General features: G+C 56.6%; 1 protein-coding gene across 2 annotated transcripts in view; it reads right to left on the reverse strand.

Moving 5' to 3' along the window:
• The window catches only part of PREX1 (phosphatidylinositol-3,4,5-trisphosphate dependent Rac exchange factor 1), a 171,442-nt gene that overhangs the window by 91,516 nt on the left and 57,286 nt on the right, over positions 1-22,640 (reverse strand). For both annotated transcript variants that reach the window (XM_036009946.1, XM_028523978.2), the window contains exons 2-3: positions 11,588-11,659; positions 7,814-7,936 (exon numbers count right to left, since the gene is read on the reverse strand). In XM_036009946.1, the coding sequence (XP_035865839.1) occupies positions 7,814-7,936; positions 11,588-11,659 (195 nt within the window). The remainder of the gene's footprint in view (positions 1-7,813; positions 7,937-11,587; positions 11,660-22,640) is intronic.

Consider the following 22,640-nt stretch of genomic DNA (forward strand, 5'->3'; position numbering starts at 1 on the left):
ACCACAAAGCATTCTCGGTTTCAAAAGTCTCACAGAACACTGCACGGCCTCCCCACCAGCCAGACTCTAAACCAGGAAGTCCTGGGCAAGGCCACTGGGGAGGAAGAGCTGAAGGGCCTTGACCTTGGGCTGGGGGACGGGCAGAAGACCCCAAGCAGCAAAGGAAGGAAAAGGTGGGTCTGCAGCTCGTCTTGTTTCTGAACGAGCCCCCGTCATCCTGCCGATGGGTGGCTACAGGAAAGAGGAAACCAAAGAGGAGGGAGACTGGTTTCAGAATCAGTCAGCCGCCCCAACACCCCCGGTGCACTGTGGGGGTTCCATGCGCACCATCCGAGCAGACGCCTGAGCAGCAAAGTGCGCACGGCCAGAGCCAGCAGCTACCACGGAGTCCGTGCCGGGCTCTCAGTGCCTGCCGCACTCTGCTCGCCCTCCTGAACAAGGGTGGACTCATAACGCCTTGCAATAACCTGACATGGTCACCGCTGCCTTCAACCTGCCCACACATGGGGAAATCAAGGAAAGGTCACGAGCCTGGGGTCTCACACCCAGGGAAGGGGCAAACCAGGGTCGATCTCCCTTCCCGTCCATGCCGACATCCAACCCAAGGCCACTGGGCTGGGCTAGGGGTGGGAGTGGAAGCTGAAGCACTGAGCACAGGTCTCAAGCCACAAGTCCAGGGACTGAGCTCCGAGGGGCACCACGGCATAACACAGGGCACAGTGGCTCCAGGCCGGCGGAGAGTGACCCTGGGCGAGCTGCCTCACCCACGCACGCCTCAGTTCCCTTGCGGACAAAAGGAACACAGTAGCAGACCTCCTCCCCCGCCCACGGCTTGGCCTGCTGGAAAATTAAGTAACAGCACATGTAACACAAGGGGAAGCTTGCCTGGTACACAGTGAGCACTCACAACACTTCAGAATACTCTAGCCCTGGCCGGGTGGCTCAGCTGGTTGGAGCATCATCCCGAACACCAAAAGGTTATGGGTTTGATTCCCAGTCAGGGCACATGCCTAGGCTGTGAGTTCGATCCCGGGTCAGGGTGCCTGTGAGAGACAACTGATCAATGTCTCTCTCTCTCACATCAATGTCTGTCTGTCCATCTGTCTCTCTCTCTCCACCCCCCACCCTCCCTCCCTTCTTCTCTCTCTAAAATCAATTTTAAAAATTGTAATAATAATGACCTCCCCACCATAAGGTTGTTGTGAGAATTATCTGATGAATTCATAGCAAGTGCTTAAAATGGTGCAGAGTAAGTGCTCATTAAAAATTAGCTATTACTATTATTGCTGTTACTGATGTTGCAGCCACTGTCACCATCGTTATGATTTCAGCCAACTCATTACCCCTTGGGTGAATTGGGCTGTGACAGGGTGCAGCAGCGGACACATGGGTTCAACGGCAGAGAGAGAGATGGGCAGAGACAGGACAAAGGGAGCTGGGACGGCTCGCAGGTCTGGACGGGGCCACTGGAGGAAGGCACCGGGCAGACTGTGAGAAATACGCCGGGCACCAAGCCACGCTGTGCCTTACTCCTCGCCCATGCACCGTCCGTCCCCTACCCCGCCCCGCCGTCCACCCCTGCATTGGGGGCTCCTCGGCCTGCGTTTGCTGAGGTCACTGCTGAGGTGCAGTGGGGGCTGAAGTCCCAGCAGAGAGCAGGAATTGTGAGTATTTGATGAATAAAAGCCAGAAAGCAAAAGGAGGAACTGAGAGGGGCCTGAGAGCCCTCACATAGGCCCCACGCTCCTTCCAGAAGAACCCAGTCCACCACACCCACAGCGTGGCTCTTCATCGGAACATCTGCTGTCTTACCCGCCCGCCTGGCGTCCATTCTGTTCTGGTCACGGCCCACGGTGCTCCCCCTGCCGGACCTCCTCTGCGCTTGGAGCCCACACACCCCACTCCACTCCCAGGCGCCACAGGGGAGCTTGTCACCTAGGCCGAGCCAATCGAAGATACCCCTGTCCTGGCATCAAAGCCCAAGCTGGGCCAAGGACAGCCCTCAAGGCCTCATGCTAAAGTCAATGTAATGAGAGTTCTCTTTGAACTGTTGCTGCTGAGCCGTGTCAATCCGAAAAACTGAGGGCCACTTCTGCCACCACGTGAGGCATCCACGGCCCCCACCCCTCAAGAATGAAGTTCATCCAGAGGAACGCGGAACCTAGAGACAAAGAAACACCAAGTCCTAAAAACATCATACGGGGTCCTGGATCCAGCTATGCCTGAAGCCAATACACTCTTGAACATTTCATTTGTATGAGCCATAAAGCCTATTTTTGTTTAAGTCTATCTGAGTTGGAGTTTTTGTCACTTGCAATAAAGACAGTCCGAATACATGCACACTCTGAAATGGGAAAGAAAATGAAAAATGGACCCAAGCCTGGTGAGGTGACAGAGTCTCCATCTGTACTATGAAGCAGCTGGGCCAGAAAGCAGAGACAAAACTGTTTATTCTCACATGCCAACCCCAATTAAATGGGGGCTGCTGGCTGCAACCCTGGTGGGAAGAATGCCGGAGGCCCCCAGGGAGCACAGAGGCAGAATTCTCAGATTGATTAGCGATGTCTGCCACAGATGCAGGAGAGGGAGTGAGTGATTAGATCGCCACAGCTGTGTCATTCCTCATCCCCTGAGCCCCTTCTCTCACACTGGGCAATGTCATCCTCCCCCCCCCACCCCCAGCCTGTGAAAAAGGCAGGGGACCAAGGCTTGAGGCTGGGAGAAGTTCAAGTTAGCAAACGAAAACACTCCTCTTCGGAAGCATGCCCAGTTCCATCACCCCCGTGTCCTCTCACTGAGCCCAGGCCCAGCTGCATCTCAGGTCCGAGACACTGCGAGTCTGGAAATGCTGCTTCTGACAGCTAAAAGTCCAAGGGTTCAATTTCCTCTGAGGGGCCCCACGTGGGCTTTGATTGTTTTGCCAGGAGGAAACAAACAGTTGTGCACACACAGATGTGGTGGGTAAGGAACTTCAGGCTGTGGTTTTGAGCTATGAAGGAGAAGAAGGGGCCAGCTACCAGCTGGGGGAAGCTGGGGGCAGCTGGGGTGGAGGGTCTAGGCCCCCAGAGAGGACTCAGAGAATGTCAGAGGTGGTGGCTGCTGTCCCCAGTACCTGGGGAGTGACACTGGCCCCAAACCACTCACTTCAGACAGAAAGACTCCAACTCAGCAAAAGGAGCTGACCCTGGGGACACCTCCTTGGATGGGGAGGGAGCATGAGATCCAAGTTTCACTTTTGCAAGGGTCTCCCGAACCTATCCACACAGCTGCAGGAAGAGGAGGCTCAAGCATAACTCAGACCACACCACTTCCCTGCTGAAAACTCGGAATAAAATCCCCGCGGGCTCCGGCCCACACATCCCTCACTCCCTCCACTGCTCTCCGTCCTGGCCACCCTGGTCCCCCTCTACCACCACCCTTCCTCCAGTTCATCCTGTCTCACTCCACCCCCCCAACCCTGACCGGGGTTCCCAGATAGAGCCCAGGGCGCCCAGAAGAGTTCTCATATCAGACAAACAAATAAATGCACGTGTAATTATGTCCCACATACTGTGCGAGGCAGACTAAAAAGTTGCCCTCTACCTCAAACCCAAGTTGACTCCACTGTCCTAGGTGTTTTAACTTGCTAAGTCTGGCCACCTGCCCCTAGCTTCCCAATGTCAGGCTACCTCGACTAGTCACCTCTCCTCGCTTCTGCATTCCGGTTCTTCACGGCCCACGCCGGCATCTGAAACGACCCCCTCTGTGAACTTCCTCGGCCTCCATGTCTCTGGTCAATGAGCCTGGTGGCAGCGGGGGGGGGGGGGGGGGGGGGGGTCTGCCTTATTTAGGGCCTGGTACCACGCCTGGCACACAGGAGGTGCTTAGTGTGTATTTCCGGAGACTTTGTCATGTAAGATGGTGAAGAACACAAGCCCTAGAGCCAAACTGCATGGGTTCGAACCCTGGCCCCAACCCTTACTGGCGGTGGGCCTCCGTTCCCTCGCGTGTGAAGCGGGCCTACCAACAGTGCCCGCCGTTTAAGGATGTGGTGGAGTGTCAATGAATTCGTGCACCAACAGCACCCAGGACGAGGCCCGGCACCGAGGGAGCGTTTGCTCAGGGCTAGTTTGTGGCCGCGTCGGTAGTAGTGGTTAGCTTTGGGAACAAGGGGGTGAGGGGTTCTCCCCCTGTCCGCTGATGGATGTGGCACCCCCCCCCAGGGGGCCAGTCTACCAGCCAGGGCCCTCCCTGGGTCTGAAGCCACCCTCCCTCTCCCGGAGGGCCTGTCTGCGGGGCTCTGTACCGAACTACGGCCTCAGCACCCAGGTGCTGCCTCTGCAGGGAGTCCGCAATCCTGGGCAGGCGGCCGGCCTGGCGACCCTGCTCCTGCGGCTGTGATGGATGCTGTGGTCCACAGGGACAGAGGCACCCACAGCTCCCAGTGAGCCCCTCCCTGGGAACCGCCTGTGCCTGAGGCTTTCCACGCGCTCCCCGGACAGCCCCCATCCTGGGACTGGGCGATGCGGGGTGCAGGGGCCCACCGCCACTGCTGCAGTCTGGGGTGAGCTGAAGAGCCACCCCAGCTCCAGAGTTCCTGCCCCTGAGGACTGTGCCACCTCTCCTTCGAAGGCTCTCGACCACCTGCATGCAAATCTCCGGCTTCCAGAAACCCAACCTACAGCAGCAGCTGCTGATAAGAACTATCCGTGCAATCCTCCGTGAGCGTGAGCGTGGAGGAAGAGAGGAGGGATGACTTTAAGCTAAAAAGGTGGTTTTAATTTAAAAACACTGAATCACGGGAAAAGGAGAAAGTCGACTCCTTTTTCAATTGTCCCAATTACCTCAGGGAGGGGGCCTCGGCTGGGCGTGATCTGACGGAACACCGGGTAACGCCGTTAATCTTCCCTCTGGTCAAAGCGAGGGCAGGTCGTCTCGGCTCAGAAGCCCAGGTGGGGGAGTTTCTAGACAGAACGCGGTACCTCGGTTTGGTTTCTATTGCATTGCTTCTTACAGTTACCACCTATTTATAGCCATCATTTTCCATTTCCAATGATGATGCAAATTTCCCTTTTTAAACGTCTCAAGTTTTTTGTCAAGCGAAACTACTTCTTAAAAGATGAATCAGATAACAATAGGAGGGGTGCCCAGATACGGCGGAAATTATAAACAGTGTGTGAATCAACGAATTCTGGCTTTGCCATGGGGAAGGTTCAAATCCCAGCCCTTCCACCTGTCTAGGCCTGGCCTTGGATTTCAGCTTTCTCTCTCAGGTTGCCTGCCTGTTGAATAAGCTTGGGGGCAGGTGCTGTTCTCAATGCAGGGACGCAGCAGTGGACATGACCAAGTGCCTACCCTCATGCTGCTGATTTTCTAGGGGGAACAGACAGCAAGCAAAAAGAAGCAAAATATCCAATATACCAGAGGGTGACATGGGCCCCTGACAAGGACAAGGGCGGGGTCTAGAAGGTGGGGGACATGACAATTCTAAACACAGGGGCCTGAGAGGAGGGGAGTGTTTCCGTCAAGATTTCACGGTGGGGAAGGTCCAAGTCGCAGGGGTGGCCGAGGGTCCAGGTGGAGGGAACGATGCACACAGAGGCCTGACATGGGGATGGGCCCGCCGTGTTCCACACAGCGAGGAGGTCAAGGTGGCTACAGTGGTGACAGTGAGGTCCCAGGGCCTGGCAGGGCCTAATAAATCCCCAAATGCCCCAGGCAACCCTGGGAGGCATCAGAGAATGCTGGGCCCCGTGAACAAACATGTACGTGGTACAAATGAGCAAACACTCGCTGAGCACTTCTCAGCGTGCCAGGCGCTGCTACGCTTAATTCTCTCCACCGCCCTAGACGGTGTGTGTCACCACTCCCACCTGACCGATGAGGAAACTGAGGCACAGCCAGGTGAAGTCATTCCCCCAGCATCCCAGAGCAGCAGCGCCAGGAGGCAAGGTCAGGCGCCCAGCTCTAGGGGGGCCAGGCAGGATGTGTGCCGGGTTCTCAGGGTTCGGGAAAGGTCCTGGCCCAGAACGACTTCCCACAAAGGCCCAAACGTCAGCCACAGGGGCCCAGGGTTGCGGTGGCAAGCGCTGCCTTCGTCAGTGCCCAGTGTGATGAGGCCACGTGAGGAGGGCCTGGGCAGTGAGGAAGCAGAATATACGGAGAAGTCACCTCCTGGGCACGAAACTCCCCACCCTGCCCCCCAGCTGCCTGCCGCTGCATCTCTAAATGAGTTAGGGATCCTGTAGAGAGAGTGGGGAGAGCCCAAGTGGACACTCGGGCGCCAGAGACCCTCACTGACTGAGCAGTAGCAAAACCTGCTTACCACGGCTCTGTGCCTCAGGCAGGGAAGTCGGGAACCAGGGGGCCTGGGCTTACTGGCAAGCAGATAATGCACCTTGAGGACCCCTTCCCCCACTTGGGCTAAAATAGGGACTGTCTGACTCTCACGCACATCATGGCCACCTCCTCCTGAAAGCCTTCCCGGGTGCCCCTGCTGGAACGACGCCCCGGGCTGACCCTCCCACAGCATCAGCTCAGCGCCGGGCTGGATCTAAATGCTGCGGTTGCATTAACTCCCTCATGTTGCATTAACTCCCTCATCTTCACGACAGAGCCATGCGGCAGGTACTGTCCTTAACCAGTTTACAGAATTAGAGACCGAGGCCCAGAGAGGTGGAGTGACTTGCCCAAGGTGGAACAGCGATGTGAACCTACTAAGTAGTCTAGGTCCCGGAAAATAAGGGCTCACTCTTCCCTCTGAACCCAAAGGGAAGACTGGGCCCCCCACTTTTTATCTGCCTTTTCAAGAACCATTTCCTGAACCACAACTGCCATGCCTTCTCGCCCCTCATCACCCTCCGAACTCTGCCCTCCTGCTCCAGGGCACCGTCCTGGCGACAGGCACAGTGAACTAGCTCTTCCCGGTCTCCCTGCCTCCCCCGCACCCCGCTCCCCTCCCAGCAGCCGCAGGGCCCTCTAAACCTGACGCAGATCACATCTTGCCCTGCTCAACACCCTCCTTGAGCGTCCATCCCACCTGCGCCCCACCTTGCTCCTGAGTCTCCCCTGCTTCAGACGCTACGGACTGGAGGCTGCGTGAGGAGGAGGGCAGCGTCCAGCACTCACTGAGCACGGCCTGGTGCCGGGAGCCGCTCCGAGCACTCTCCGTACATTATCTCACCGGATCCTCAGCAACATCACGGGCGGGTCTAGGTTTTTGCCCATTTTACAGGTGAAGACACTGAGGCACAGATCAAGCCCAAACAACTTGCTGAGATCAACACAGCTTTCCAGCAGCTGGGCAGCCCCGCCCCGGGAGGACTGCCCTCCCAACACCACGGCTTCTGGGGCTGCAACTCCCTGAGGGCAGAGAGAGCTCCACAGACTCTGCCCTCCCCCCACAGACCTGTCCTCCAGAGAGGGGAGTTAGTGACGAGTATGACATGCAGGAGCCATGGCAGACCCAGGGCTTGCTATACACCAGGGTTCCCACCCCAGCACTGCTTACATCTGAGGCCAAACAGTGCTACTGCGGGGCTGGCCTGCACGCTGTAGGCTGTCCTGGCCTCCACTCACTGAGGCAAGTAGCCGCCCTTCCAGCCCCCAAAGCTGTAACAATCAAAACAGTGTCTGGACACAGCCAAACATCCTGAGGGGCAAGTATCACCCCCTGGCTGAGAACCACTGCTCTACGCTACGGCCTTTATTGCTTTATGTCTTTGAGTCTTTCCACCAGCCCAAGGAGGCAGGCACGATTGCCCCTCCTCAACCAGGGGAGAAGCCCGCTTCCCAAAAGCGGCAGGCTCCGGCCAGGGCTTGGCACTGTACTCACGAATTTTAAGAAAACGTTCCCGAGTTCGTGCTGCGACTGAGGCTCCGGATGTAAACAATACTCCAAGGCGGCCAGGAAATCCTTATGAACTTCCAGGATGTCTTCGATGTTCGAGAACAGGATCTGTGAGGAAGAGCGGGGGGCCCCGGACGGCGTCAATCAAGGCACAAAGGATGAGCAAAAGCAAGAATAAAACACATTTATCGCCCACGGTTCAGGGGAGGGTGTGCTGACACGGGCACCCTCCCTCGCTGGAGCCAGCCGCACTGGTGCAAACAGGGACAGTAACACAAGTATTGCCGGCATTAACTAAACAGGATGAATGCCTCATCCTGTGCTAAGAACTTTATATGCATTTATGGCATCCAATCCTCACTCTAACTCCCAGAGGTGGAAACTACGATTATCCCCAATTTGTAGCTGGAGAACGGAGGCTCGGAGGAAATAATTAACGCCGCCAAGGTCACGCAGTCCGGTGAGCGGCAGCAGGCCTGGGCTGCACACTCGCCCTGCAGAGGAGAATACATTAGACGTTCATTACCGCCTTCAGCGTGGCCACACCGGCTCCTGTCCAACCACGAGGCTGCTTTTTAAACCAGCGAGGGGACTTCAATGAACCATGAAGACGACACGGCAGAAGAAAACGCAGTGGGGAAGGGCGTCTGGAACGTGCTGTTTAAACTCTCCCGAGCAACACACGGGGGGCCCTTACGGGGGGCTGTGAAGCCGGAAAGGCACATACGCTCTCACCCAGCAAGCTCTGCCTTCTAGAATGTGACCTCTCAATCCGTCCATTCCCTTCAGAAGGAGCAATTTTGCCTCCTGAGGGACATTTGCCAATGTCTGGGGACATTTCTGTTTGTCACCAATTTGCAGGGGGCAGGATGCAACTGGCATCTCACAGGCAGAGGTCAGAGAGGCTGCCGAATATCCTCTAATACACAGAACAGGCCCCTCCCACAGCGAAGAATCATCCAGCCCAAAGTGTCAGCTGGGCCGAGGTGGAGGACTGGGTGGGTGGGTGGCTGGGTGGGTAGGTGGCCGCCACATACACTGCAGCCCCACTGCGGTAGCAAAAGACCGGGGGGAAGGTCACTCATGGGGACTCACCAAGTAGTTAATAAATGGGACCGGTTACGATGAACTACATTCCACACACTGCAGTACTACGCAGCCTGCGGAAAGAATCTGCAGGCCTGGATCTACAGATACGAGCCCCTGGCGGGACCCTTGATCTGTATTGTTGGGGGGTGGGGTGGAATCCTGGCACGGACAGAATTCCCGGACGGGCCCACCTGTGTGCAGAAACCCACAGGAAGGCCACTCTCTTTCACGCTGGCTGTGGCGGAGGCCGCCGGGACAAGGGCACAAGGGGCCTCTGGGAAGAAGGTTTGGGGGGGACTTTCATTTACTCTAGGTCCTTTTGAACTGCATAAATTCCTTTTCCTGTTTCTTTTAAAAAAAGATGCATTTTTTATTAAATTTATTGGGGTGATAAAATTATATAGGTTTTCAAGTGTACAGTTCTATGATACATCATAGGCGTATTGCATTGTGTGTCTGCCATTGTGGGCAAATCTTCTTAAACAGAGGCATTCTAAACTTAACTTTGAAGAAGGCACTCACGTGATTCAAAAGTCAAAACACAATAAAATAAATCCAGTGAGGAGTCCCTCTCCCACCCATCTCCCCACCCCTCACCCACCGTGGCTCAAGGTGACGAGTGTGACTGTTGGTTTTATGGTCCTTTCTAGGGTTTCTTATGCATTCACTCATTCAGCAAGCATTGACTGAGCACCTACTATGTGCCAGGTGCTGTCAGAGGCCCAGGGGATACCGCAGGGAACAGACAAGTGCCTCCCCCGGTAGGTGACATGCCGGTCAAAGGGTACAGACAACAAACAAGTAACTGTCGTTTTCTAGGTGGTGAGAAGCAATAAGAAAGAAATAAAACAGGAAGTGGGTCCCAGGGCAGGGCAGAAGGCTGCAAATGTAAATACAGAAGCCAGGGACAGCCGCTCTGAGAAGGTGACATTTGAGTCGAGGCCCGAAGGAATGAAGGTCGGCCCAAAGGACCCTGGGAATGCACCGGCAAGTATGCAGAGGGAGACGGCCTGAGGGTGGTCAGGGGAGCTGAGGGCTGAAGACCACCCACCCATCCACTGCTGCAGTCCGAGAGCACCAGGCATCGCCCTGGGGGGCCAGGGGGCGGGGCTGGGTGCTCATGCAGACAGGTGGCGGGAAGAATCACCCCACTGTGTGGCTGGTTTTCTCTCTCTCCTGTCGAGATCACATGGCTGAATCTCTGCTTATCTCCAAGACACGTATGATAGGTCCTCCTGCTGTGCTTGCTTCCAGGAGTGGCTGTAAAATTTCAAAATAAGTATCTGTCTCCTGAGTCTACACTGAAAAGAAATGCGAGCCTGTGCCCACCAACGATGCAACAAGACAGTTGCATCCGTCGTAGCAGCCAAACCTGGAGAGAACCTGCGTATCCATCCACAGGAGAGCACGTGAGTCCACTGTGGTGCGTCCGTGCCGTGAAATAGAACACGGTGCCGAAAACGAATGGATCTCCGCCACAACGTGGGTAAATCTCACGGACGCAAGTGAGCGAAGGACACCAGACATGATGAAAGAGCTCATGTTTACATAAAACCCAAAGACAGGCAAAGCCAATCAATGGTAACCCATCAGCAGCTGTCCTTGGGGCGGGGTGGGGGGTTCGTGCTGGGAGAGACACCGAGGAGTCCACCCTTGGGACTGCGCCCTTTACTGTATATGAGTTCCACCTTATAACACAGGTAATTTTCTTTAAAAACTAATACAATGTGAAATTATAATAATGTTTGAGTTGTAACGAACTGTCATAAAGAGATGCGACAGACGGCAGGTGCTCAGCAAATACCTGCTGAATGAGTGAGTGCGCACGAATGCGTGAAAAGCTCCGACCCCAGCACTCCCAGGGACCAGCCACGCAATGACCCTGAACGAGCCTCTTCACATCTCCAAGCCTCAGCTTTCCTGCCCCCAAAACTGGGCCCAGAATTGGCGGCGTGCAAGGTCACCATCCAGACGAATGGGGACGTGTGAGCGGGCAAGGGGGCGGCTCCTGCTTGACCGAGCCCTTTGTGTGCTCACTGCACACGCTGGCCCGCCGACTCCCTCCCTGCCGTCTCCCCTCCTCTCGGGGACCGGGACCCTGGGGCCCCGAGGACGGAGGGCGGTTCTCCAGAGAGAAAGAGAGTGAGGTCACACAAGAGAGCCAGGCCCGGGGAACCCGGGGGCCTGCCCCATGCGCACAGAGGGCCCATTGACGTCCTCCCGAGACTCCCCAGAGCCGCTGCCAGCACGGAGCCTGGGCCCAGTCATTCACCCTCCCGGCCTCGACATTTCAATGCCCAGAGCAGGGGGGGGGCTGGGGCTGCCAGGAGGGCAGCTGGAGGTGTCAGGCTCCCAGGGGCACTTGGGAAGGGATTTTCCGCTGGCTCAAGGCCAGAGGGCCTGGCGCGAGGAGGGTGGTGGAAGGCGGGAGGGTCACGTTGAGCAAGGGGAGAAAGTCTTGAGTTGGGGAGTGGAGGCCTGAGGCTGAGTCCTCCCGACATCCACCAGGCGCGGTCTGCTCGCAGGGCCGGGAGGCCCCTCGGGGCCTCGGGGAGCATGCACAAGAAGACCGAACCAGCTGCAGGCGGGGCGGCTGTGCCCGACCCCCCAGCAGCAGGGACGGTGTGCAAAGGGGCCCACACGCAAAGGGGCCCACCCCAGTGTCCGCACCTTGACGTTCTCCTCCGTGAGGCCCTTCTCCACCGAGTCCGCCACATTCTGCCGGATGCGATGCAGGAATGCCTGGGGGGGAGAAGCAGGAAGATGTGAGTGTCCGCGCCTCAATCTCCCGGGGACGGCTTAAAAGAAGGCAGGGTCCAGTGCCAACCAGGACCTGGGAGGCAGCACAGTACAGGGGCACGGGCAGGGAGTAAGGAAAAACTACCCTGCCGTTCAAGCGGCAAATGCTGACTGAGCATCGGAGACCCAGGCCCCGCGCAGAAAACTCCCCAGAGCCCTGCCCTGCCTCCCCTCCCACGGGCCCCTCTCAGCCCAGCGCTCCTTCCCTTTCCCTTTTTCCTTTAACTTCTAAACAGGAGCACACTCACGTGGCTCAAAGGTCATAAGTACGAAAAGTCTGTCTCCGACACCCCACCGGGCCCCACCCATGGAGTCTCTCCCCTCCCCACCCGCCACGGGACCTCGGCTACTAGCTTCCAGCACATCCTTCCAGAAGATCCTCATGTAAACACACGCACACACGCCAGTGGAAGAACACAACCGTCCAGGTGTGAGATGAAGAAGCTCGGGGGAACTCACGCACACCTGGTGACGGCGGCTGCAACACTGTCGTTTACACTGGAAAGCTGCACTGTGGCGGCTGCCACTGTGCAACAGCGGAGTTAGCTGCACCTTAAACTTCCCCAGTGTTACATGTCACATGTATCTCAACAAAGCCAGGGAAATCAACACACACACACGTGTGTGTGTACACATATCCACACACACACATTCTTACTTTCCCCCCTTTTTATATGCCAAACAATGGCAGCGTACGCAGGGCGTGCTGGCCCTGCCGTTCCCGCCTACCACCACCGCTCCCGGGCCTCTCCCTATCGTCCCGCTGGGGGCTCCCCTGTCTGCTTCTGCAGCTGCCCGGGGTCCCACGGCAGGGATAGACCCCAGTCGTGCTGCCGCTTTTTCCAGGGGCTCGGCACTCAAAAACCATGTCTGTCCTCCATGGCGTGACAGGCGATGAAGGACCGAGGCGGTGAAGCCTGTGGGGAAGGGGCAGCATGGGCCCGCCTCAGGGGTGGCCACTCGTCCTCCCGAATGTGTGGCCAGGAGGGAAGGCGGCAGGCCCAGTATCACCCAATGTTCTGGGCTTTGGTTTTGTTTTGGTTTTTTTCCCAACAGAAACCAGAAGTTATGATTTCTTAAAAGCAAAGTCTCCCCAAATTTTAAACATTGGCCCTGTGTTTCTTGTGAAGAACTGAATTTTAGGGGTCGAGCACAGAAGTGGGGGTACCAGAGCAAAGGGGTGTGGTTGTCTGAGACGACGGTGGCCTGGCTGCTGCGAGTGGCAGCGCAGATGGAAGAGCTACTGAGAAGGCCCCGTGGGCAGGCGAGGGGACAGAAGGAATACAGGGCAGACGTTGGGGGGGGGGACGGTAGACAGCACCGGAGGGAGACCAAAGCCGGTCACGCACAGCGAGCCCCACGTGGTGTGCACAGACTCTAGGAGGCAGGTTGACCTGGCAATAGGCAGGTGGTCACCCTACAAAGACGACCTCAGAGTCTTGTCACGGCCACAGGGCCAGGAGGAGCTGCGGTGGCCAGCCAGTCGCCCTCCTGGCAGTGGCCGATTATACCACAGAGGACTCCATGAGGGGGGCTGGGCGGATGACCACACACTGTCCTTGTCACAGAGCTCAGCTGCAAGTTAGTTAAGGGCACGTCTCATCCAACCACACTTGTCTGGGGAGATCTCTGTGTGGTGGGGAGCCCAAGGGGCCGTCCAGGATGGAGGGAAGCAGGGGAAGACGACAGGTATCGTCGGGTCCTTTCCCGTCACCTGGATGAACACCCGTGGCTGTCGTGAGGAGCTGGCCACACAGGTCTCCACACGGCAGGTCACGGAGAGGAAAGTCCGGGACACCGAGCACGGCAGCCTCGCCCCTGCCCACGCTCACTGCGGGCACTCTCCACCCGTCCCTCCCCCTCCGGTTATCTCCCCGGCCGGGGGTCCGCCCCTGGCGCCCAGACCCTCACCTGGATTTCTGCCCACTCCACATCCCCACCTGGCCGTCCAAGGAGCATCTCAAATTTAACCCACTCGAAACCTAGGTCCTGACCCCTGTCCATCCCACAGTACCAATTGTAACGGCACCTTTGCCAGAGCTCCAGCCAACCCCCACCCCCACCCCCCACTCCATTTCCATCTGTCCGCAGATGCTATCGGCTTCACCTTTACATGTATCAAAAATCCGACCTCTTATCCCCTCCTCCTCAGCCACCCACCTGGTCCAAGTCACCATCACTTCCTGCCAGAACTATGCAGTAACCTCTTCCCTGTCCCCCTGGCTTCCCTCTCCCACCAAAAGTCCTGTCTCCACACAGACAGCCAGAGGGATCCTTTTAAATATGTAAATCAGATCCTGTCACCCCATGGCTTCCAACCCTCCAGGGCCCCTTCCACAGCCCAGAAGGTCCCTTGACTTTGTCCCAGTTAATCTGTCTGAACTCTCCCCTTCCAGCATTCCACCCCCCAACCCTTCAATAACCTTCGGCCACACCCCCATTCTCTCTGTCCCTTCCACCTGCCAGCACACGCCTTCCTCAGGACCTTTGCACATGCTCTTCCCACCAGCAGGACAGTCTCCCCCCCACCCCGCTCTCCCCTGGGCCAACAACTCCCCCTCACTCATCAGGCCTGAGCTCAAATGTCCCCTGCGTGAGGCCCTCCCGCACTTACCGCCTTCCCTTCCTGCACGCAGAGCGTGTGTGACGAGCAAAGAGGGAAGTTAAGCCGCCAGCTCCCAAGGGAGGGCCCATGAGAAACGGGCGTGCCTGGGATGAGACTCACGCTCGTCCAACGACAGAGGCCAGGTTAGGACACTGATGGTCCGGGTCTAAAGTGCACCCCTCCTCCCTCCTGCTGCGCATGTGGCCTCAGGACAGGGCGTCGGCCTCTCCGAGTCTGTCTACTCTTCCCAAGCCTGGGGAGCAGAGCAACACGCTCCTCCCTTTCAGGAGGCATCAGCATAAAGCGAATGGAAGCCACATGAGGGCAGGGGCCTCGCCTCCCTCGGTTCCCAGCTGTCACCCCAGGCCCAGACTGGCGCCGGGCACACAGCAAGTGCTCAGAAACCAAAGGAAGGGATCCCGGGTGTGCCTGGCACAGGGCCTGACCCACGGCCTCAGTTCAGGCCACTCGGCAGCCTGCTGGTTTTTCTTTTTAAAGGGCCACGGGTGGTGGGGACAGGGGACGGGAGTTCCTAGAGGTTGCTCTAAACAGAGCCCGAGATGCTGCCGGGAAACCCAGCTCCCAGCCTCCTCGGATGGGAGGGAGACAAAGGCAGCCCTGCCGAGCGAGCTGCCAGCAGGCGCAGGAAGCTGGGCGTGCGGGGAGGCTGACCTAGATCTGGGCTTCCTGTCCCGGTTTCTTCACACGAGCAGGGCCACCACTATTGTGCCGGGACAATGAGAGGCTTGGGCCACCCACAGAGACGGCGCAAACAGGCCAGTGTGATGGGCTCAATGGGCAGCTCGTGACCCGGAAAGAATGGGCAGGCAGGGGCTCCGGGCCCAGCCTTCATGCTGCCCAAGGCACGCTGACCGGCTTTTCCAGGCGACTCCGATGCCCTCTGTGCAAGTGGGGTTGAAGGGACCCTCGGGGCAACCCCTTGCCTCAGCCCTGACAGCTTTGCCATGCTCGGCCCTCATCCAGGAAACCTCCTCGGAGACAAGACCATTCTCAGGACCGCCGGGGCTGCCCGAGACTCGACCTCAGCCACAGACTCTCTGTCCACACCCTGCAAGGGCCACTGCCCAGCACCTGCCCAAGTCCTCCCCTTCTCCTTGCTGGGGTGATGAGGGCGACATACGGCCAGGATCCAGAAAAAGACAAAGAACAATTTAACCAACACCCACAGACACATCATGGCTCCTCTTGGGCAAATCTTAGCATTAAGCCACATTTGCTTTAAACCATTTTCTAAAAGAAATGCATCAAGTCTGGGGAGGCACGGACTGTGCAAAGGGGCACGAGAGAGCCCTCGGGGCTGCTGCCAATGTTCTCCTCCTGGACCGGAGCGGCGGGTACACAGGTGGACACATGTGCACAGCCCCCTCGGTGGGCACCCAGGGCTGGTTCACTTTACCCATGTGTCTCGCGAACATCCAACTGCCCCCCGCCACGTAGAAACAGGAAGAAGCAAATCGTTACAGAGAGAGGTGGGCCACTCGTGCACCTGTCCTCCCTGCAAGGCACCGCCCGCCCTGGGGAGGGTGCCTTTGCTCACTTCCCACGCACACGTGAATCGAGAAGCAATAAAGAGTACCGTGTTACAGGTTGCTGGACACACGCATTTCTGCAAGTGGCACGCACGCTTCTGTTTTCCCACTCACGGCATCTTCCGCCGTTATCCACATCAGTGCATGCAGCTGGCAGACCCTGCCGTACCCCAGCTGTACCGCTTCCCCCGGGGGAGGGGGAGGGGCGCACGCCAGCACCCACATCTCTTGGCTCACCCACAGCCACACAGCTAGAAGGGGCAGAGCGGGCCTCAAATCCAGGCATTCTGGCCCGGTGATGAGTCCCCAGCCCACACCATCAGTGAGTGGCTGTAGGCAACACACTGCACAAGCATAACACTGGGAGCAGCTGCCCTGGGGGGCCCCCGGGGACCCGCCATCTGTCTGGACCCCGTGGCCACAGCCTTGGGAGGATAAATGTCTCCCTGGAGATGACAGGGACGGGAAGAAGCCTCGAAGCCACTCTCCAAGACCAGCGCTGGCAACCTGATCGCTGAGGGGAGCAGGCCCGGGTGCCCCCAAGGACATCCCCGTCCCGGCCAGGGTGACCTCACCAGACATATGGCGAAACCTGAGAGGACCAGGGGACCAGTTAGAGGGAAGGGGAGATGGGAGGCAGGGCAGCCCCAGACCACAGCAAGGACAAAGGAAAGGGGGTGCCCCGAGGACCCCACGCCCCCTATGTGGTCTGGGTGGCGGGGGGCCAGGGAGGCAAAGGCCATGGCAGAGCCGAGGTCTGAGTCCAGGTGATAATAACGAAACAGAAGTGACAGCAGCAGAGGAGGGCCTTGTACAGCCTGCTCCAGGCATCACCGCACAGGCCAGAGTTCGGGGAACCCCCGATGCCCCCGACCCCTTCAAAGACCAAATCCTATGTTCCATCCACTCAGGCTGTGAACATGTATCCCTCAGGGAAAAATAAATGTCACACGTGTCATCAAAGTGTAACGTCAGAATCTCGTGTATAATTCTATCACTTGAAGCTCAGTCAAATAAATTGTCCATCTTGACAAAGGAAAAGCATGCTAAAACTGGTTTGCAGGAGTCCATTTAATGATACAAAAAAATTTTTTTAAAAAGGCTCTTGATGTATCTCTAGCTGCAATAATAACTCAAGTTACAGAAAAACACATAAAATGTAATCTAATTTGGGTTCAATTATCTCTACATAAGCATAGAAAAGCAAAGTACAGACTCCCCTAAATTGTGTGGGAGGATGGCCAAAATTACTAGCTGTCCCCCAATATCTGGTGTCTCCTTTTCCTTTGGAAATAGATCCCCAGATCTTAGAATAAAGGCTGTATTTCCCAGCTTCCTTTCAGCCAGGTGAGGCCATGGACTAAGTTTGGGCCAGTAGAGTATAAGTCAATGTATTATGTGCAACTACTTGAAAGTATCCTTGGGGATGAGGGGAGAAAGGAAGCAAGGATTCTCTTCTGCTGCTGCTCCTTCCTACTGATTAGATAGCAAATGCGATGCCTGGAGGTCAGGCAGCCACCTTGTACTGTGAAGTAGAAGCCATGTGTTGAAGAGGATGAAGTGGCAATCCAGAGGAGTTTATGTCTCTTATGAGAGTGGAGCCTACACATCTGGTCAGAGCTGCCTCTAATTCAGTGGGAGAGAAAGAAACTTCCACCCCATTCAATGCACTGCTATTTGGGCTTTATCGATAGCCAGGAAACCTAATGCTAAGAGTGGAATTATCAGTGATTTCCATTTTTTCCTTCATTTCCGTTTTTTCCAAAGTTCTACAACACACACGCTGCCTTTAAATCAAAGGTCCTTTTGTAACGTACATGTTTTTAACTTTTTTTTTGTACAGGAGAGGTTACTAAATGTTCCAGGCTCTCTCTTGCCCAACCCAATTATCACTTCCTCAGCATCTTTCCCCAATTATCACCTCCCTCGGGAAGCTCGTTCTGCATCCTCCTCCTGGAAAACACGTGGCCCCCTGCAAACGGGCTGTGTCCGCAGCCAGAGAGGAGAGCGGGCGCCAGGCAATGCGGGATGACAAGGCTTTCCTTCTGCAGTGGGGCCTCGGAGCTGCCCACCCCTCCTTCTCCGTGTTGACTCTGGAAACCACAAAGCCCCCCCAGGAAGGCACCCATCCTGGCCAGCCCACACGAGCTGGCCTGGCGCTTCCACAGCCTGGGGCGGAACACCAGCCCAGCCCCGTCCGCAGCCCCATCTGCAGCCCCGCTGCAACACAGGCTGAGATTTAAAGCCTCCCCATTCCATTCTCAGCAAGCACCCCGTTTGGGGCAGGCTTGTGCTGGGGGACAGAGTCGCTGGCCCAGAACCAGCTTGTCCAGAAGACCCAAACTTCAGATTTGAGGCGTCCTCTCCAAGGAAGCTTACCTACTCGGTCACCACTGCTGTACCAGGGAGGACTGAGAAGGTAACACTCCCTCACAACTTCAAACTTGCTCCTTCATGTGGCATCTCAGATAGCACCTTACGGATGATACATTCATGTCATTCTACAGTCACCACACAGATACGTTACATTGCATCGTCCCTTTAACACATGGATGTCTTCCTGTGAGCACTAAAACAAGCTACAATCGAGAACTCCATACTGTTCCACGAACATACCAAGCACAGTCCTACCTCAGGGCCTTTGCACTTGCTGTTCTCAGTCTGGAAGACTCTCTCCAGACACCCACGGGGCCCTTTCCTTATTTCATTCCCATCTAGGCTCAAACATTGCTTCTTCTGAGAGGCCTTCTCCCACTGCCCCATTTAAAGCGGAAGCCCATGCTTCCCCTCCACTCTCTCTCATCCTTCCCCATCCCCCCTGCAGCACTCACCTCCACCTACACTTATCTACTCCCCTGCTTGCTGCCATCTGCCCCTGCAACGTCAGCTCTGGGAGGACACTGGTTTGTGCATGTGGCATCAACCCCCACCCGGGGCCTAGACCAGTGTCTGGCACAGAGCAGAGCTCAGTAAAACGGGCTCAGCAGGTGGCTGATGACCAGCTTGTCTCTCCTTCCTGCAACCCCATGGGCTGTGCTGTGAGGATCCCCTTTTTAGGAAAGAAGAAACTGGGGCATGAGTCACCAACGGGGCTTGGGGTCAGACAGCCAGGCTCTGTCTGGGTGACAGGGCCTCACCTTTCAAGGTGCCAAAGTGAGGACTAAACACGACACACTGCGCCAACAGCCTGGCACCCCTGTGTTCCCCTTCACCCTGACGCTGGGAGCCCCCCGACCCAGCTCGGTGCCCGGATCAGAGAAGGTGCCCAATTCTCGTTCAACACGTGAGCACGGGAGGGGCGGGCACTTCCGATTCCACGTTGCCCTGAACAACAGTGGGCCCCTTCCCGCAGGCCTCGGCGTAGGAGGTGCCATTCCTTGACTCTCGGAAACATTGGAGGCTGTCTCCTCCAACATGAGCGCGGGCGCCAAATTCAAAAAGAAAACTGCGCTGTCATAATTACTACACTTTGATTTAAATGTCTACAAAGCATAAACTAGGTCAGTGCATTGAGTACCAACCAGCTCCACCTACAGCAGCTGCAGAGGCAGAGGGTGTGGCCTGGGGCGCAGTGAGCAGGTTTGCAGTGAGTGGCAGGAGCCTGGGCCGGCTCTGCAGAAGCAAACCCCGAGAGACAAGGATTTGAGTGCAAGTAGGTGACTCCAGAGATGATCCCTGCAAACACAGGTAGGGGAGGGCAGTCAACAGAGGAGGGAATGAGATGGAGCGAGTGGTCAGGGCGGGTGACAGGGCTCAATCCCTGTGAGGACGGGGAGCCAGCACAGAACACACGCTTCTGAGTGATCCCCAGGGGCTGAGGGAGCCGGGACACTTATACACCAGACCTACTGGTCGTTGGTTGGAAGGGGGAGTTAATTCCCTGCAACTTCCGATGTGCCCTAAAAGCGTGGAAGCCGCCCAGCTGCACGGACAAGGCCACCAGCAAAGGACGGCAGGTGCTGGCAGTGGAGTGTCAACAGTCTCCACTGGGAGGCCAAGCCCTGATGTAGATAAACTTGAACCCACTGTGTCTCCTAAGGAGACTTCTGGAATCGGACCGGCCCCGTTTACAGACCTCCTACTATGTGCCAGGGACTTTTACATTTATCCTACGTTATCTTTGCGTATCGCCATTTGGTTTTTCCATCCTAAAAGCAGTTCTGTTCTCCACTGCTCCCAAGTGCCCTGGGGTGAGCTGAGGAGGGGCGGCTTTATAGACGGTAGAGGCCCCCACACCCCCCCCCCGCCACCGCACGAAGCCATTCGCCGCCTCGTCAGCACACCTCCCAGCCTCCCTGCACCCCACTGCCAGCCACGTGGCCTCAGTGAGTCACCCAACTTCCCTATTTCCTCATCCAAAAAAAGAAAAAAAGAGGCAGCCAAGGAGATTTCAGCAAGATGATTCAGGTAAAAACTCTGTAACTATGAAGACTTCCTGGAAGAGGTGGCACAAGGGCTGGGCGAGGGAGGTGAACTGGACTACGAAGGGCAACGAGGAATCACTTATGATTACGTTCCGAGGGGAGAAAGCCGTCACCAGGTACCACCCACGCCGGCAAGCGTTCCCCAGGGCCTCCCGTGCACCAGGCAGCAAGCTGGGCACCGGAGACACAAGACGTGACTTTGTCATGGGGGGCGGGGGGCCAGATATCCATTCCTGCATTTGCCCATTCGGTCAACATGGACGGCACACCACTACCAGCCGGGCACCGCGCTCAGAGCCAACAACACATCAGTGAATGAACAAATGAGATCAGATTCCCACCTCACGGAGCAGCGGCAAGACAGAACAGAAATAGGTTTTAAAATAAAATGGCAGGTAGGGGATGAGTGCTATGAAGGAAAATAAAGAAAAGGGGAGAACAGAGAGGGACAAGGGTGGAGGGTAGCTGTCAGATGTTCTGACAAAAGCTCTTGGAGATGACATTTGAGCAGTGTGGACCCCTCACCCCCAAAAATACCTGCCAAGAAGGGCCTGTGGTGGCTAAATGGGCTCATTTAAAAACAGAGCCTAGCAGCCACTGCTGAACAGGGGCCTCTCATGCAAGCCGTGCTCCAGGGAGAGGCCCACACTGACCTGTCCACCTCCCATAGTGCCTGCCTGCCTGCCTGCCTGCACTGTCCTCCTGGCCTCTGAGCCAACCCTTATAAAGAAAGTCCTAGAATCGTATTTCAACCAATTAGGACTAAAGCTTTCCCTGTCCAATCAGGGCTGTGCAGCTAGAGCCTCATTAACATCTTCACTGACCAATCAGAGTGGCTCCATTCCACTTATTGGCCCAATCAAACTGTGAGGATTTGGACTCCTCATTTGCATGAAGACAGAATCATCAGGGACCAGAGGCAGGAACTTCTCTTTCTATAAGTCAGCTCCCCTGTGGCTCAGGAAGCCCACCCAAGGCTGAGTTTCCTGGACTGGACCTGCGACACTGGGGCTGTCTCAGCAGAGCAAAGCGGCCTTAGGGAGTGGGCTAGAGCAGAGCGGTGCTCTCTGCTAGACAGAGGTCCCCCAGGGCCACCTCACAGCCAAAGTCATGCCGACCCAAAGCCATGCCATACTGTAACTGGGCTGTAACATGACTGAGCTGTATCACAGCCCTGCTACACCACCACGGAGAGGTTTGCACTGACCAGTTCCCCCCTTATCTCCACCCACGGTGGGGACTCTCGCTGGCACTGAGTAGGCACCAGTGACCACCGGTTCACAGTGCCCATTCTGGGACTGAGGAGAGGGCGCCGTTGCATGCGTGTTTGAGGGAAGGGCATTCTGGGTGGAGGGAAAGACAGTGCAAGGACCCTGAGACATATGCGCCCTTCCGAGACCATCCCGACGGAGTTGTCTGTCCCTCCTCCTGCCCTGCTTTCTTCACAGCACCTGCCACTATGAACGCTTCAGCCCATCAGTCCATTGTCAGGCTCCCCCTGTGACGTGTCAGTTCAAGGAAGGCAGTGACGTTTGCCTCTCGAGGTCACTTATCCCCAGAGCCTGAGACTGTGCCCAGCACATGGTGGACCCTCAATAAATACGTGTCTAACTGAGTCATCAGTCCACTGCTGGAAAACACCCCCCCACCCATCCCCACCCAGCTTCTAAGCATGAAGAAAGGTGCTCAGTTCTCATCCAGCCCCCACCACGGAGGAAGCTGAAGCAAACACGAAGTTGCTACAACCTGTTGTAAACAGGTGTGATGTAACCGTGCGGAGAGAGGAACCACAGAGGGGAAGCCCATGCTCTGGAGCCCACACAGACCCTACTCCAGGGGCGGGGCGCAGCCTGCCACCTCCCCGCAGTCACCATTCCTCCAGCAAAGATGAACACGGTGCCTCCTGCACGACACTGAGCTCTGAGTCTCTCTTGGGGGCCTCAACGCAGGGCCCACAGGCGTGTTTCGCTCGATCTTCAGGGCTTCAGGAAAATTCAGGACTATGTTTGAATATCAGATTTCCCATTCAAATCTCAGTTCCCGGCTTCTTTTGAAAAAGCTAACCACTTGTCTCGGAGGCCTGCAGGGCGGCAGAAAGCTGCAGGAGAGTGGCAGCTGTCATCTCCACCCAGAGTGGGTGCTCATCGGTTTTCTACCGCCCAACCTGCTTTGCATTCATCTTCGAGGCGGGCCCAGTGGGCCCTGGAGTGTGAAACCCCCATCCCAGGCACAAGCCTGACAAACGTGAAGACTGCCACCTCTCCCAATGCCCTCACCCCGGACAGACATCACCAATGGAGCACAGATCTCTCTCCCGCTGAGACTTCTCTGGGCTTCGAGGCTGC

This window comes from Phyllostomus discolor, chromosome 9 (genome assembly GCF_004126475.2).
Source record: "Phyllostomus discolor isolate MPI-MPIP mPhyDis1 chromosome 9, mPhyDis1.pri.v3, whole genome shotgun sequence".
Taxonomy (NCBI): domain Eukaryota; kingdom Metazoa; phylum Chordata; class Mammalia; order Chiroptera; family Phyllostomidae; genus Phyllostomus; species Phyllostomus discolor.